Raw genomic sequence first — 18,913 nt, 5'->3', positions numbered from 1 at the left:
GTTCTACCCTGTAAATGCAAACCCTCCCCCCCTCTGCGCCCATGCCCTTTCCTCCCTCCCCTCACTTCTTGTAGCCTCTCAGGCAGTTGGCCTGTCTACATGGCATTCAGCTTTGTCCACACAATACACAAACGAACAAACAGACAGCTTAATTTACTAAACAAAACAAAACAATAAAACAAAACAATAAAAAATCCCGAAAGGTCAAGACGTTAAGTAATAAAACCTTATTTACATGTTACACATTTTTTTCTTGGTTTTTCAGCGTGATAACTCGCTCCTCTCTCTCCTCGTCTTCTCAGCACATTTTTGCTTTCGCTTCAAAAAATTTTTTTAATAGAGAATACTGAAAACACGCAGAAGGAAACGGCGTGGACGATTTCTTCTGACATTCTTGCTCTCCTCTCCTTTTTCCATTTTCACTCTCGCTTTTTTTATACTCCTCCCCCAAGCCCCCACTCTTTTTTTCCCTCTTTTCCTCCTTGTTTCTCATTTGCTGTCAGGTTTAGCCCACCTTCTGTGGGTTGGTGGCGCGTACCCCCTGCTCGTAGGTGATTCGCTGGCTGATCAGGTACTGTGCAGCTTGCGTGGCGGCCTGGGAACCTGTGATGGTCACCTTCCTGTTCCGAGTTCCAGGGATGAACTCGCCTTTCTTAGAGATCTGGATCCTGGCACCGGTCAGCTCCTGGTACTCCACTAGCGTCTTCCCTCCTTTCCCCAAGATGGCTCCCACCAGGTTTTCTGGCACAGCGATCTCAACCACTTCCTTTGCTCCTTCTGCTAGCTTTTCTGTGGCTAGTAGAGATGATGCCACCAGTGGCGATGCAGCGCTTAAGTAGCCATTGGTGGCCCCTGTAGCAGCAGCCAGGGATCCCAGGGAGAAGCCTCCGAGACCAGCCGCTGGGTGAGCTGCGCTGGTGGTTGCATCGCTGGCGTAGGATGCTAACAAATTAGCTGCGGCAGCCGCTGCTGGGTTTGCATTAGCTGCTACAGCAGCTAACACCCCTGAGGCTGCAGCAGGGTTCAGCCCCAGGCCCAAGGAGTTGGTGTTGTAGCCATAGCTGGCCAGAGTGTTGAGGGCGGAGGTGATGGCCAACAGGTCATTGCCTGAGAGGCTGGACATGGTAGTCGGGAAAGTCCCGACCCCAGCCAGGCTGGCTTGGCCTAGCAGAGAGGAAGCAGTAGCTGCTGCAGCGGCTGCTGCGGCCGGCATAACCTCGGTAGAGTTGGCGTACGGGGAGCCAGTGGGGTTAGAGTTGGCGACAGGCCCCGTGATGTTGGAATAAGAGATGTTTAGGCAGGAGGAGCTCTGTGGATCCTCCTGGATCTTCTGGACGATGATCTCTACGGCTTTGCGATTCTGCTCGGGCTCCCCGCTGATGGTGACCACACGTTCCTGTAGGTTAATGCCCTCAGGCTTTTGGGATAGCTGGACCCAAGCCCCAGACTGCTCCATCACTGCCTTGACTGTAGCTCCACCTTTACCGATGATCAGCCCTGCCGTGCTGTTGGGGACAATCAGCTTGGCCTGGTAGGAAGGGCAGCAGGGAGGGGCCGGATGGTTGTAGAAAAAGAGGAAAAAAAGAGAGAGAAATCATAGATTATTGCTCTGTGACAGATATTTTATCATAATCATAGCAAATCTGCTTTAGCTGTTTAGCTGATACTTCAGTCAGTGTACAAAAGCAACCACATGTGCATCACATGAAATTACCTGAACAGAGAAATACAAGTGAGAAATGTGTTCCTTTACTGATTGGACAATTAAATCAACTAAAGTCATGAAAGGAAGGTGTAGAAGAAGAAGGAGAGGCTTTCTACAAGGACATACTTTGTAGTCTAGTCACTGTTTACAGACAGCTGTTTAATGTTTTCTACACTGCATATGTGCAACAGAGAGAGAGACAAAAAAGACAGTGTCACACCTGTGATGCTACAATTATACAGACACGACAACAACTCCACTTGAATTCAAAATAGGCAGTGCAATAAGAAAAAGAAGAAGAATTATGCGATGGAGATTGGTGATGAAAAATCTTTCTTTTGTCATGCAAAACACAGTAAAGTAGTGCACACATGGTTCAGCTCAAGAGTAGACTTTAAAGGCAAGGTCAGTGCTGAAAAGCACTTTGTCAGGAATTGCTTTTCAGAGGTGTCCTCGACGAGGATGGGAGACAAAAAGAGCCAAAGAAAAGATGCAAAGAGATAGACCAAACCATGCCTGAATACAGAGAGAGTGAGAAGCAGAGAGTTCCTGATTTACTCTTTGTGTGTGTTTCCTGAAGGAGACAAATCTGAGATAGACATACAACATTATGGACTGCGCAATGACAGTGTCTCCCCTGAACACATAACTAATCAAGAGTGTTTTCTTTTTGTACATAACAGAGAGAAAAGAGAAGAAAGGGATAAGTTGGTGAGAGAACAGGACATGAAGAGATAGAGAGAGGTAAATAGAGTGGGAGGGAAGGATGGATGATAGAGAGAGGGAGGGAGGAATTCTAAAGAGGGTACTTCTGTGAAAAAAATAACATTGACTCCCAGAGGTCAGTGTTGCCATGGAAACACAGCTCCAGCATTCAAAGGGTAGTGAAAGGGAGTGAGGCGATGACACACACACGCATGCAAACACACACCTGTTCAAACACAGCACAGTACATTTAATTTCACATTTTTATAAATTATGTAAAATTGTTATTATACTATTTTCATTATATATAAAACAATATAATATTACTGTATCAGTCAATGAATGGACATGATGCACAAAAAGTAGTGACGAATCACCATTTAAAATTAAATAAAACTAATGAAACATATATACCAATCTTTTATGACATTTATAAATGTGTATTTTTGTCCAACAAGGGCTCTCTATATGAAGTCAAAGACAGCTTCCAAAAAACATACATTGCATTATTGTTATTGTTATTATTACAAACACATTTCTGTGGATTGCATTACAAAACGTTTCATCATTATGCCAATTTTAAATCATAGATTTGAGAGAAAGTGAAACAAGGATTTGCTCAGGTTGGTGTAAGTACCATTGTTAATTCTCTCAGTAAAGCATTCAATAATCAGCAGGAACTTTTCATGTTGAGGGAGAGAAGGCCCCTTTTACAAATTATCTTAACAAACACTGTGTTGTGAAAAGATTAACACCCAATCAAAGTGACTGCATTTTCCCCTTTAAATATTTACGATGAACATTAATGTCTATATCTGCGATGGACTGGCGACCTGTCCAGGGTGTACCCCGCCTTTCGCCCAATGCCAGCTGGGATTGGCTCCAGCCCCCCGCGACCCTGTACGCAGGATAAGCGGGTGACGAGGGATAGATGGATGGATTAATGTCTATATTTCCCTAGTCCATCACATACAAACAGAGATCTGGGGTGAGGTCAGTCTCAAAACGTTGAGCACCGGTGTGCACGGTGAGTTTCCGCTTGCAACATTGTGCAACGTTCGGCAATAGCCTTCGAGATATGTTTTCTCCCGTTTGGTGGGCGTGTCACAGGTGTTACCCAATCAGCTGCGACAAGTTTGTAAACACAACGGTGTTAAAAAGGCAGGAAAATGCAGTGCGCTTGTGTACAGAACAAGGCACCTCCGTTTCCGTTGAAAAAACGTTTTGCTACGTTTTGTCGGCACTGAACTCACCCCTGATGTCTGAAGTCCCGATCAGAGGTCTGAATGAACCTGGTGTGTGAAAGGTTCATTGTTACTCTGTTGAGGTAGGCAGTGAGTGATGCATCACACTCTACTGCACCACTGGGCTTGGTGCACAATGAAAGCATCACTTTGCTGAATGGAAACAGGCTAGAGGAAGGTGTCTGTGAACATTCAACAAAAAACTTATGGTGCAACTTATTGCAAGAAAATCTGTTACTTTGCTTTTCAGTGCAAACAAAATGATATAAATTGTTTTCACAATGTTGTTTTTCACATACAAAGACACCTGGAAGAGATGTTATCGACTTCTGTAGCATATTAGCCGCCTAGCAAATACACGTGGGTGTGAATATGAGTGCTGTGCTTTCTCCTCTTAGCATTGATCTCACTCGCTGCAGAGCGACTCCTGACAAAAGTACCACTGCTATCTGTTGTCTGTCTGAACATCGAATATTCATACTGAGAACAGAATGAGGGAGTGTGGGTTGAAGAAACTAGGGGAGGGGGACTGGAGAGATAAAAAGACTTGGCCTTGATAAAGATAAGAGGACAAAAAAATAAAAGAGAGAGATGGAAGGGGGTGATCGATTCAGCAGAGAAAAGAGGATGAGATGTGCTATTTTTTAAAAATGTTTTCTGTCTTTCCATGCAGAGAGAAATAAAAGACGAGAAGGAGAAAGAAAAATCCAAAGAGTGTGGGATCAATTCAACTTACAATAGAAAAATGCGAAGGCCATTCCAATTACTTTCTTTGTCTCACCCTCTCCTTTCTCCCTCCCTCACTACCTCTATTTTTTGCAGTTTTAAGCCAAACAACATCAGCCTCGATGCAGCAGTTTGTTACCACACAGCGTTCCACGGCTCGCTCTCTGCACCGCACCTTTCTGCGAGGTGGCAGATGAATTTACATAGAAATAGAAAATTAGCAAGAGGCATGCAGAAGGGAGCCGATAATACAAGCTCCTTCAAACCTGCAGACTGCATCAAATATTCACTTCTCACTGCTTCAAGTTAAATATTAGAGAATTATCTTTCTCCTGTACGTGTTTATTTGTGAGTCTTCTCTCTGAAGGATTAACAGGTGCAATTTTCCCCCCCTTTTGTTCATTCATCTTTTCTCTCAGAACTGGTTTGTAGTCCCCTTCTATTGATTAGTGTTGTTACTGTGAGGCTCGTACACAGCGAGGCTCCTTCAACACGTCTGTTTACATCCTGCTGCTATCAGAGACTCTGCTACAATCTGCTGTCCTGCGTAGATTAATGAGAAGAGCAAAGTGCTAACAAAGTGCGAACACTGCTGGGGCTGAGTGACTATATTTTCTGTTGAGCTCTGAGGATTGGCTCCGTAGTCAAGTAACCTTTTAAGTTACTAGAAAGCACTTGAAAAAAATTATAAGAATCTCATTAAGAATCTTTTTTCTGCTATTGATTTATACAGAAAATATACGCCAAATCACATGGAAAATAATCAAATTGATAAACCAATGAACTGTGTTCCACTGTAACTGCGCATTACATTAGACCAAACTGTAAAAATGTTTTTAGTTATTAACATAATTCATTAATTTGGAGAAAAGTTAACTACTTAAAACAATAACACAATATGTCATACTATGACATGATTTGTAGTGGATTCATAAACCTTCTTATAAACATTAATATACTGTTTTGATCTCTTTCCCTTTCCCTACTCTGAATCAATTCATAGTTACTAAAAAAATATATAAACTAATGATCCCATTTTCTTTGGTGTAGTGTAAATAAAAGCCTTTGACAGATGGAAACATTTGTAAAGATTGTCCTCTTTTCTCCTTGATCCCCATTCTGTGATTACAGCAGGACATCAGTTTGAGCTGTTTGCGAACAATTTGCCAACAAAAATATCACTCATTGGCATTCATCACTGACTTAAATTTCATTCAGAAGTCTAATTTAGCATCTGAAAATCTTCCAGCATGTTTTTGTTTGACTGGCAACATTCATGCTGGTTGTTTTTTGCGATAAGGAGATGAGCAGGAGGTGGGGGGTAAAATGGAGATGAGGGATGAAAAAACTAAGAGACAAGCGCGCGGGGGGGACTTTACCCATGAACCCTTTTATCCGCTGCACTCTTCACTGAAACATTCACACACACACACACACATCATGTTGGTGTAGAAGTGGGAGGATAAACAGTGGTGTACAGCGATGTCTGATCCCCCTGGCTCTAATGATCACATCTACCATCTTTATTTCCAACTGGTTCTCTGCTAATGAGGTTTTCAGTTTACTTCCACTCCTCCCCTGCCTGCTCTGCTTTCCTTCCTCACGTTTCACTCTACAAATTGTTGTTTTTCACTCCCTCTGTAATTTTTGCAAATTTAGATATATTTTAGACCTCTTTCCATACATAGCATTATAAATCTACGTTCTCCTTGTCCTTCCCCACTTGGTGCATCATAATGTTTTACTGCTACAATCTTCCACAGCATTTAAACCTTCATTCCTACTTCATTCTTCTTTGTTTTCTATTCTCTGTGTTCAATAAATCAAACCTCTTCTTACAAGGTCAAACAAACACACTACCACCCACAAAAAATCCGTTACCAACCTGAATTGCGTTTTAATGTGAAATCATCAAGTTCGGCTCACTCTAATGGCCGACTCAGCCAGGCAGCCTCCTACCTACCCACAATCCTTTGCTTCCAGAACCTCTGCAAAGTCGCCACAAAGAAGAAGATTATGTGACAGTTGGCAGCATGCATGCAATTGCTCCTACAGTGACGGCTCTTTCATGTGTTTTTCTACATTTTCTCATCTGGTGTCTCCCTTTTGGTTTATTTTCTTTTCTCCTTGAAGAGCTTTATATCTGTTGGAGGAGAACTTTCCACAGAGGAGAGGAGAGTTTGGCATCGGTCCAGCTGCTGAGTAGAACGTCCTGTTGCTGCAGCTGCTGAGCTGAGGTCGAAGGTCAAAGCCAATCTCCTGTTCATGAATACACTTAGGCAAACACTGTGAAGAAGCAAGGATGGGAAATGTTGACTTCAGCAGGGATGCTGGTTTAGCAGATAAGTCCAAATCAATGTCAGCAGCAGAGGGAGGTGATTTGATTTGGGGGCAACTTGGAACAAGTACAGGATAGGACTGTTAGGGGGGTTATCAATGCCAAAACTGTCAAATTTCAAAGAGCTTGTACTTTGAGCCAACAATCTTTAAATTTGACTTTTTTTATAACAAAAAAACAAAAGACATTCTGTGATTTCCACTTGAACAGCCTCTGAAATAACTATTGTGGGTCACTACAACCCAGACCAATAATTCTTTTAGGTTTGCAGCTCTTAAGCAGCCTCATCCAACAGGCACACAAATTTGGCTCTGCTCATCAGGATCTGACAATCTTCCCTTGGCATTTTCTTCTTCAATTGAAATTCAGAATATAGTGCAGCTGCTTGTCATCACCATGAGGAGAAAGTTAATTTCCTTTTATGCAGCTCCACTCTACAACTACAGCATCCTCCTTCCACACAGCAGGCTGAGACGCAGAATCTCATGCTGTCTCTCTAGTCCCGTACACCTCATACCTTAGTGAATGAACAAACAAACTCTGTTTGTCCATTTTAATACCACACTATAAATAACTTCTTCAACATCATCTAAACAACATGGATAATCAATACAAGATAATAATGATCAGATCTATTGGTAAAACTATTTTTCTCATTTGCTGGACATTTCTTTGTGTTTGTTTTATCCTAACTGAAATAACATGAATAATGTGTACATGATCAGATATTATCAGGTATGTCAGTCACGTCAAAGTATTAGTATATTATTATAAGCATTATTATAAGTTGATTTTCTTTTAGTCCTGTCAGTTAGAGTATGAGTCATGTACTGATTCACACAGCTTTTATAAGGCCTCCACCTCGCCTACTTTGCCCCAAACTGTCAACCCTTTCTTTAATGTCATCATGTTGAGAAGCAACCCTTGCAACTACAGGCAGCAATGTGAAGGCACAATTGTGAAGTTGCTATATTGTCCTCACAGCCTCTAAGCAGATAGCAAGGTCGAGGGGGGGAAATGTTTGCTTTGCTTCATCAACCAAAGCATGTAAGTATTTATGTGCATCTGCAAATGTGTAAATGTATTGTGTGTATACGTGTGTGTGTTGCATAGACAAGTAGTAGAGATAAGGAAAAGGGTGCTGAGGTCACCGAAGCATGGAAATGTGAACAATGTCTCATTTAACAAATGAGGAAACAAAGCAGCCATGACAGCACTCACACAGACACGCACACTGACACACGCTCACAGAATGGTTTGGTAGTTTTTCTGGATTTAACCAGCAGCACAGATGTATTAACATCTTCAGCCCGCGGTCTCTCTGGCTTACTTTATGTCTGTATTCAAATTTTATGAAACACAAATCTGAGCAGAAAAAGCTTTATTCCAAAAAATTCTTCTGAGCATTATTGACAGTAAAGATTTTTCCATTTACTCATAGCTGGAAATGTTTCAGGTGGTGAAGACAGGTGATAACCAACAATCAAAATTAATTCCTTGAAAGATTAATGGCAGAGGCTTGACATGATAAATTGTTATTATACGTTATTATTACTCAAATTTTAAAAAAGCTAAAAAAATTCATGGGATTAAATCAGGTTTGTCTTATTGTTTTTATTAGGGTTAGGGTTAGGGTTATATGTGGGTTAAATATGTGAATAAATTTATATTGCATGTAAATTTAATAATAATAATAATAATAATAATACATTTTATTTCTATAGCGCTTTTCAGGAAACTCAAAGACACTTTACAGGTAAAAGCAGAAGTTATGTACATTTAAAACCATTTAAAAACATGAAAGATTTATACTTAATAATTCAAAGATTTGCATGCTAGATTAAAAAAAATATCATTGTGAGATAAGATTTGTTAAGTAGCATTTAGGATAGCTAAAGTTTTTCTGCCCACAAATTAATGAATTAATGAATTAATCTTAAAAATTTCCACACATTCTAGCCCAAGGGTTTGTATCTGAAAGTGTTTAAAAACTTTTTCCTTTTTCCTAATAGGTCAGAGCAACTCAACCTTAACTTTAAACCCATTTGTAATCTATTCCTTACTAATAATAATGCATTACATTTATGTATCTGCATCCTGAAAGTTAATGCTCTCTCTGTCCTCCCTTCTCTTTCCATCTGATCTCTCCCTTTTCTTCATCTTTAATCACTCCTTCATCCCTCTATCTTTCCTACCTTTCTTCTTCTGTCTCTCACTATGTCAGAGCTGTCATGCTGGTAATGTCGACTTGTCTTCTCCTTCAAACTTTATGTTGCATTCCGTCCAGGTCACAAGGCCGACAGTCAGTGTAGTTACACACACACACACACACACACACACACACACGCGCGCACCTACACACACACACACACACACTGGCACAGATGCACACACACAAAGACACACAAATTCACAATTGAATTTGTACTAGTGTTAAAAAGGTGCATACAATCCCACGCATGCAAAGATAAACATATAAACACACTCACAAAACAATACACACATGTTGTCTAAGATGTACTGTACGTGCACACCTACATGTCCACACACAGCGAGTGGAGGACAGCGGACAACTGTTGAGGCTGCCGGGGTTTGAACTTTGAAGTCTTAAGCAGGGGACTTTAGCTTAATCTGCCTCCTCCTGATCCACAGGCTTAGTCTCCTCTCTCTCTCCCTCTCTGCCTCTACTTCGCTTGCTCTCTCTGTCTTTCCCTCATCACCATTTCTATCTCGATCGGTCTGTGTCATCCCTCTTTTTCTGTCTTTCTTCTTTCATTCTCTGGCCTGTCCAGGAGCACAGAAACCCCCATGCAGGTTAAAAATAACTGTAGGACAGAAGAGCCAGGGTACAATGGCTGACATTTAGGGGACATAGTGGTAACTTGGACGGATATGTATACTTAACATAACATTCATGTATACGGGCCCACACAATATGTACATACACGTAGTGATTATACCTCACGTTCTAACACATACACACACGATTTCGGGGCATTTTCTGACTCATTAATCAGGATCTTTAAGCAGAAAAACAATTGACACATGAACACACACAATATATCCTCTATGTGCACAGCAACACACGGCACACAGACATTAAGGGTAGCTTTCATTCTGTAATGCTGCAGTTAAAGTGATCTCCTGAACAGATCTTCCTCTCCTGAGAACATTAATCTTGTCATCAAGGGCTTGTAGATGTACACGCTCACACACACACACACACACACAACATCAAATTACATAATTTTACTGTATGTGATGTTTTTGGTTGAAGTGCAAATATAGCAAAAGAAGCTGTTGAACATTGTGTGTTTCCTTTAACAGGCTAAACCCTCCACTGGCTCCATCGTTACATGCATGTTGTACAGCCAAGACTTGTTCAAACTCACAAAACTTTTAAGGAGGCCCCAAGGTTTCCAGAGATACCAAACATGTCCAGTTGAATTTTGAGGGTGAGAGCAGACTTTTAATTTATGCATCTAGAATATTTCCATTTGACGCTACTATACTATATTATCACGACAAATAGTATGGTTCTAGTTAATGTCAGGTTCAAGTCTGATCATAACTGAAGTTATAGGATGGACCTTAATCACATGTCAACTGTAGGCCTATAAGAAACTACTCTGGAAAACTAATCTACACAGACCAACATCCCAACTGTCTAATACTGAACCTAAATGACTAATGATAATATACACATGCAATTTGCAGGAGACTGAGTATTACCAAACAGGAGACGTGGGCAGGAGGAATGATGGGTGTAATAATGTTCATCAAATCCCCCTCATGATGCATTGGAGGCATCCTCCATCACACGACAAATCAGTTTAATTCAGCTGTTATATGTGAGCTGCTGTTTGACTGGAGGAATATGAACGGCAAGAGTTTGCTGGCAGCAGTGTCAGGAAGGTCATTAGCTTCTTACATCATGTGTCAAAATAAAGGATGAAAAGATTTATCTGTAGAGCACACAGTACTGCAGGTACTTCTAATTGCTGATAATGAAAAAAACACAAGAGAATGTCTCTTTTGAAAGGGTCAAAAAGCAAAATCTGTTTGTGTAATGAACTGTCAGATAGCACAATATTTCATCTCCTCTCCTCTCCTGTGATCTGTCTGTCCAGCAGCACAGAAGGAAGAAGGTCCCCCCCCTCCCCACACACAGATAATATGTCTTAAAGAAAGAAACATCATAAGTTAAATAGCAAAAAGAAGGAAAGAATGACAAGAAGTGAGAAAGAAAGCATGATGTTGCATCGTACCTTGATTGTTCTGTGTGTGGTGTTCATGTGTGTAAAATGTGTGATAATGTATGGCAGACATGCAATCATCACTGTTTGGAGCAGATAAGAGACACAGACAGAATGTGTTATTCTGCTGACTCAGCAGTGAGGCAAAGACTGCAAATCACAGGACTGACAGGGAAAAAAAGATAAAATGTTATGTAAGAAGGTAAGAAAGCAACATACTGTAGAAAGACTGCTCAGGAGTGTAAAACCCTGACCACGAGTCAAGAGAATAGAATGGAGCAGATGTATTGTTAATGCACGTGTCAGCTGTTTGCCTTTGTTTTTTGAATTTATGTTTGTTAAAGAGGCTGTAATTGCTATTTTTCACACAAATGACAATGTGAAAATAATGTGACAATGTGAAAGGAGTCGCTTCTTGTGATGAATGTACAGAGAATTATCAGCTGAATCTGCAGCTCCCCTCTGCTTTACAGAGCTTTTTGGCCCTTTCAGATAGGAAGCAATTTGCGCTGCGCTGGCTGCAGGGTTCAGCGCAAAAGTTCAACAATGCGGGCGAAGTCGCCGAGCAGTGCGCTGCGCTGCGCTTGTGCTTTGCTCAACGCAGCAACAAACTGCCGTGGAGCAGCGCAAGACATTGAAAATAATGGGTTTCACAGCGCAGCAGTGCAGTCGTTGCAGTCTGTCTGAAAGGCCCATTATAGTTTCAGCTCATCATTTAGAATTTAGCCTACTTCACTGCACTGGTTCTCTCTCATAGTAAAATTTTCGGCCACAACAGGCAGCCTTTATAGAGAGAGATCTCTAAAAACTATCTGCTCAGCAAGAAACAACAGACAGAGACCCAGTTAAAGACTAGCTGGTGAACATAATGGAGCCAGATATTTCCCTCTGGAGTCGGTAAACACCAAAAACAGTGCTAAAAATTAATGAAAATGTTGCTCTGTGTCTGCTGGATGTGTAAATAACTGACATATTTTTCAAAATCTCTCCTTGTTATTTTTATTAGCAGAGCAGTTTGTTTATACTAAGACAAAGAGTTGTTAGAGAAAGACAAAACTTTCCAACACCACTTTACAATTACAATTGGACCGTATGTGTAGTTCAACACAGAGTGGTGCAACGATCAGTGGAAATATCATGTTAGTTTCAGTAGTCAGAATCTCCCACTTTAGCACTTTTATGCATATCATAATTAATCTTAAAGTTTTAGTCAACTCTTGTTGCTTATACATGTACCTAGATGGATTTGATAGGGACTTTTAAAAGGATTCAAATCTGATAAAATTCTATCAAACCAGAACCCTATTCTTTAATTCATTTGTTGATTAGCAACAACAACACAAAACTTATCCTGACTGTTGGCGTGTTTGAAATCTATGGCGAACTTCCTGTGTAGAAAGGCAATAACAGGAAGTAGGAAACAGGTGTTAAGGCCTGAGGTGAAAGGTTACAGGAAATGGTCCATTTCTCCCGCAGGAAGTGACTGGAGGGAGCGGCCAGGAAAACAACCGGACTACAGTGGATGTGTGTAAATGCTCATGTATATGAGTGTGTTCACCATTGAACACTGTGGTCATCACAGCTAAACAATGTTAGAGTGCTGCTGCAGTTTTCAGTCTGAATAAATGCCAGTGCGGGCTAGCTCGGTCCAAAAATAGCCCCAGAATAATATCACAACAAAACCACAGGCCATTTACAGCTGATCCCACAGGGGACCCAGCTCCAGCTCTGCAGCTCACTTCCAAACACCATAATGCCACAATAACAGACGAGAGGGCATGTTTTACAGCCAATATGAATACAATATTGATTCAGTAAGTAGGTGATGCTTCACTACATATAACGCAGTAGGGGAGGTCTCCAGAGTGCTTTGGCTGTTATGTAACGTTGATGTTTATGTGCTGCTTTTCTTCAAAGATGAGCAGGTAAACAGGGATGATCACAAACTACGTGCCTGGTTACCTAAACTGACTGCACAAAACACTGATGTGGTGTCTTTGACGTCATACTCAGGTTAGTATTTGAGTTTATCGCTTGCCCCAAATTGTCTATATTCAAATTTGTGGCTTTGCAATAGGCTGCGAGACTCTTCAGTGAAAGCAAAAATGTCCCAAAGCATATTTGCCTTGCCTTGTCAGTAATGGGAGACTTTGCAGAACAGCCACTGTGGGCGACAGGATGATGATAATAATTTTTCAAGGTTCTCCTAAGTCCTTAAGGTGTTTAACTTTTGTGATAAAACAATTTAAATGTTTATCCATGGCATGCTGAAGCTCAGTGCTATAGAAGCACAAGTGAAGAGAAGTTAAAGAGCAAGAGCAAACTGTTACAGTACATCAATAATGTCGCTATAAATATCTATCTAAAATCAGCACACAATTATCACCAGCTACAGGTCATACCAGACCAGGTGAGGTATTGAGTTGGGCATGGGTGCGTTTTCTTGCTTATGAATTCAGGAGATTCGTTTTTTTACTTAACTTACTTCACTTAACTTTAACTAAACAGTTGTATAGCCCTGATATTAGCCTGAATATGAGCCTAATACAACTTGTTTTATTTGATTAATTAGTTAATTATTCGTTTTGAACATCTGCAACACAGATGTGTTCAATTTAAATGAATTATTATGATATACTTGTATTTTGTATTTTTCATAGATTAATTTGACTTGATCTGGTGGTCATCATAGTAACTGTATCTGAAAACATTTTAAAATTTCCTCCACATGTCAACAAATAAGTCAATCTTTAAAAACTATGCTGAATTAGTTTATTCTGTTACTGTTATATGCTCATGTATAACTATATTACAATAAAAATACACACTCAGCCATCAAACTAACTACCTGAAATCAAAGCTAACAGTGAATTATGGGAGTTATCAGCACTTTAATGTATTTGATACTGTACCATGAATCCAATTCCAAATCTTACATATTTAACAGAGGAATACAGTCCTTAACAATATTAAGAGCATTATCACCCCTTCCAAACTATGAATATCTAATTTATGTAACGAATGTGCAACGGTGTCAACAAGATGGGGTGATGGTGTTTTACAAGAGTGTACTTGGGGGTCAGGGGGCGGTAACAAAAGTAAACACTGAATAATAAAAGTAACAAAATCTCTCAATAAATTCTCTTCATGCATATGTCATGTCAGACCTCATTAGAGCCGGTAAAAGAATTTATTCAGCTCATGAATCATCTTCTTCACTGGTCTGTTGTCCTGTTATGTGGCCTTGAAAGGCGGCGTGTCGTCTGTCGGTGTTGCTGCTGCTCTGTTTTTCTTTCTATCAGCAGCTGCTTTCTCCAGTGAAGCTCTCCGTCACTCTGCAGCTGTCGGCTAACAAGAGTTCAGATCTGCTTCCAGCTTTCAGTCACCCACTCAGCCGGCCTGACTCTCATTTCTTGCTCTGTTGGTCCTCTCTCTTTCTGTCTATCTTTACGTCATCTTCTTCCATATTCTTCATTTTCTCCCTCTTCCTCCTAGTCTCTCGTTCCAACTCTTTTTCACAACATCAGTAACACCCTTCAAACTCTATTCTTTCTCTTACCCTCTTTCTCTCCCTCGCCCAGTCCCAGGGGTTAACCAGTAAGGCCAACAGCACATGCTACAACAGCCGCGCTCTTGACAAGAAGAAGAACAAGACGACATTTTATCAACAGCCCGAAAGAGTAGACGGTAGTAGAAGTAATCAGCGGCTGCATTGCACTGGACCCCAATTCATCTTTCAGATGCACACATGTGTATAATGGTGTATCTCAACATGTGTGTGTGTGTTGAGGTCCATTCATCAGTTCAAAGTGAGTTTGTGTTGTTTTGGTTACAAAGCTGTTTCCACAATGACTGCCATGCTTTAAAAACTGTGTCAGGGAGACTTCTCAGCTTACAAACACTCCACTATCTTTAAATATGTCTGTGTGTTTGACAGCTTGTGTTGTGGGTAAACTTCAAGCAATTTTCCTCATGTCATTTCATGAATTGCGTTGAGTCTTTTTTGTATGTGAAACAATGGAAACACATTGTCTGTACTGTAGCATGTTGCTAAAACAGAAGCATTTCAACAACAAACCTATAATAAACCAACAAACCTCTAATAAAGTTATAACTAGTTCCTTTTTAAGGTGATGTCAGCCTTTTGTACCCTATATATATATATATATTGTTTTTTAAACAATTTTGAGCTCGTTATGGCTGCACTGTTAACAAAACTTAAAATACATCTTAACAAAACTTTGTGTTTTTCTAGAATTTAAAATCAGGTCCCTTGGGTTTGATTGATGCTCAGCTGCATGCACTTCTTCAAATGGTTGAGGCCACTGTGTGTCCAGCAGGGCAGAGGAGGTTATTTTGGGGTGGGGGTTTCTTTCGGTGTGTGTGTGTGTGTGTGTGTGTGTGTGTGTGTGTGTGTGAATAAGTGTGCATCGTCAAATGCTACACAAATCCATTTAGTCGCCTCTCTGACATGGTATAAATAGCCTAAAGAGCAACAGGGGGATTCGCCCTCTATTATAAGTGTCTAAATATCAGCAGCTATTAGCCTGCTTGTCTCGCCGCGGCTGCTCGTCTCGTCCAAAACAGCATTACTCAACTGTCAGTCAGCCTCAGGCTCAGATGCTCATGATGCAGAAAATACAAACTGAATAAAAAAACACAACACACATATTAACTCACCAGGACAAAGCAGGTGAACGCTGCTGTTTCAACTGTATTGATTTCACTATTTTGTCCATATGGAGGAGAAAAAGGTAAAACATATAGAGACTTGTACTTTAAGATTAAGTAAAGGAATATTTTGGCTTTTTTGTAACAACACATATTTGCTTTCTGGGAGAGAGTAGATGAATCTAAGACTCTGTCAGGCTAAATACGGAGCTACCGCGACCAGCTGGTTAGCTTAGCTTAGCACTAAGACTGGAAACACAAGAAAACAGCTCTCTGGCTCAAAATCTGCCAACCAGCACCTCTAAAGCTCACAGATTGACATGTTACCTCATATCTCATTTGTTTAATTGGTACAAACGTCAATGGCTGCGGTGTTGTTTGGCTCTGGGCAGTAACTTCCTGGAATCTATACTCATTGCCTGGCAACTAGAGTTTGGTGTGGAAAAACATGACTGACCTACCCAGAGACCTGACCACATCCCACACTTTTGGGGATGAACTGCAACACCGACTACGAGCCTTATCTCTCAACATCAACGATCGACTTCACTAATGCTCCTGAGGCTGAATGGGTGCCCAGGAAGGATGCACATACTTTTGACCATATAGTAAACCTTCACAGCCTGACAAGAATAACATTTAGAGCAAGATTCTAGCATTAAACAAATCACCATATGTGCAAACACAATACAAGACTGTTATCTGCATGAGTTGAACTCTGCAGTGTGTGTGTGGGCTTGAGGATTGAGTGTGGGTGAGTTAGTTTATGTGTGTACAGTATTGATTAATTATGCATAAAACTCTCTTCATAACTGCACCATAGAATTGTGTACTCTGCAAAAAAAAATTCTTATCACTGAGGACTGTGTGTGTACACAAGTCTGATAACTATAATTATTCACAACTATAAAGGCGTAGCGCTCCTTCCCCTCCACCGCCTCCCAATTCTGCTTATGACAGAGAATGAGAAATTGCAGCAGGGGAAAATGAATGCTCATGCAACACCAGAGCTCAGTGACGAGGAGAAAAATCTAAAACATCTGAGGTCATTTAAAAATTTTTTTCCTTATGATTATTCCATTTATTTATTTATTTTTGTTTTAAACCTATTTTAAGTCTTTGAATCAACATAATATTATTTTTGTAAAAGCCACTTCCTTGTGTGTGTGTGTGTGTGTGTGCCCACAAGCCCGGTTGAATGCACTGTCTAGCAGGCCTAAACAGTCAATAGATGGAAACAATGCCAGACCTGACAAATCAATATAGAGCAATCATGAAGAGAGAATGATGATAATGACTTAAACAGATTGGGATCATAATCAATGGTTGGGCTAATTGTCCTCTATTACACAGCTGGTATTGGCACTTAGATTTAGCTGTACAATCAGCAGTAGAATGAGCTTCGTGTGAACTGAGACAGCGGAAAACATGGCGTCCAGGTTATCTGTGCATGTTCTGAGCTAAACAAATATCAACTACAGTTTTAGATGGTAAAATGTGAAGCGACAAAGCCTCGTGGGGGCTGTTCTTGTTGAATTCTATCAAATCAATTACTTCTTTTATTTTTATTTAAATATCAGTGTTGTCAAATAATTTCAATATTGACATGTACAACTCCTCTTTCACCGAAGAATATGAACACAAAACATCAGGATCATGTTTCAACTTTTCAGAGAGACTTATGAAAGAATCCCTATTAAATAATGGCAGGCACGTGCACACACAGACATAAAAAGGGGCTTCAGCACCTGCCCTTTTTCTTCTTCAAGAGAAAGTGCCCTTTTTTCTGGGGCTCTTTTTAAAAAAACATGAATGAATATACAGTACATTTATTCCTGTTTTCGCTCAGCTTCCCTGTGAAACAAATATATTTATTGAATAAAAAGATCTAAATATCAGGTCAGAAGATGAGAGTTTGTCGAGTTCCTTTGCCCTCTCTCTCTCTCTCTCGCTTTCCCTTGTTCCGCGTCTCCCTCCAGCATCACACACAGACAGACAGGCAGCCGCCCCTCCCAGCTTCTGGCTTGTGTGGAGGTGAGTGGTGATGAACAATAGACTAAACTACCAGTGCATGGAGTTTACCGCTAATTAGACCACTAAAAGACAAAAGGCATATATGAGTCTATGTCTTGCTAACATTCATGACTCATGAGCTGAGCTAATGTAATAAGTTAGCTGAAGTTTAGCTAATGCCAAATCTCATGGCCATACAAACTAATGTACTGTACTTAATGGACACACTACAGTAATTTGTGTCTAATAACGTCATCACAATTGCCACATTGACAAGTCACTGCAGTCTGCATCTGACCACTATGAAAAAGTATCCTACCTTAAACAGTAACTTATCTCATCTCATCTCTAACTCATCTTATAACTCCAATCCATTCTATAAGTTTGGTTTATGCTGATGGATATTTACATGATACAGACAGTCCTCCTTCAAATGTGCAACTAAGTCCATGTCACCATCGGTAGTTGTGTGTGTGTGTGTATGTGTGGTTGTGTGTGTGGTAAGTGTAATATAGTAATAGCAACAATAATAATGTATTTGATCAATACATTAATGTATTCAGGCTATTCAGTATTCTGTTGCTTGGCTGTGTGAAGCTAAAGGTTATCTTTACTCATTTGGCATCTTGCTTGTGAAACAAAAAGTAAAAGTTTTTAAATAACATTTATTTTAATTATGCCTGCAGCCCAATGCCACAGTTTATTGTGAAGATTTTTTGTTGATTTTATGGTGTTATGTATTCCAATAACACAGACAGAATTAAAATGATTCATTGCCTTGTGAAAAATAAACAAATTATTAATGAAACTATCTCCCTCTCCTTGGTGCAGTCATTATTCTAAATATATACTAGTAGCACATAAAATTGTGGCATAGTTTTCTTTGCTGTTGCCTGCTTCTGTGATAAACCTAGGGAATACTAAAGAAGACCGCGGTCTCTGTGTGAACTGATTATTTTGTAGAAAAGTAAAATTGAGCCCTAACTAGCGCCACCATATGGCCAATATATATTCCAGCTAACAGTGAGGTTACAATAAATACTTTAAATCAGTGGCTACAAACAAGTATATTGTAATCCTGCTTAAATAATATTTTGTGACGATAGCACAACATCATTACATAAACATTATTCATATGAGGTGACAGTCCTAACTTACTCAGTAGGATCAGTAACAACAACTCATCCGACCCTGTATGTCATAATAACTGGAGAGAGAGAGAGCGAGAGAGAGAAAAGGAGAAGGAGGGAGGGAG

At 40.3% G+C, this 18,913-nt stretch overlaps 1 protein-coding gene across 1 annotated transcript in view; it reads right to left on the bottom strand.

Moving 5' to 3' along the window:
* Window positions 1–209: 209 nt before the first annotated feature.
* Window positions 210–18,913, bottom strand: part of LOC123985297 (RNA-binding protein Nova-1-like) — a 77,311-nt gene continuing 58,607 nt past the window's right edge. The window contains exon 5 of the mRNA XM_046072755.1: window positions 210–1,528. Coding sequence (XP_045928711.1) covers window positions 506–1,528 — 1,023 coding nt within the window. The 3' untranslated portion in view covers window positions 210–505. The remainder of the gene's footprint in view (window positions 1,529–18,913) is intronic.

The sequence above is a fragment of the Micropterus dolomieu genome, linkage group LG17 (assembly GCF_021292245.1).
Source record: "Micropterus dolomieu isolate WLL.071019.BEF.003 ecotype Adirondacks linkage group LG17, ASM2129224v1, whole genome shotgun sequence".
Lineage (NCBI taxonomy): Eukaryota > Metazoa > Chordata > Actinopteri > Centrarchiformes > Centrarchidae > Micropterus > Micropterus dolomieu.
This window is presented reverse-complemented; position numbering and strand designations above follow the sequence as displayed.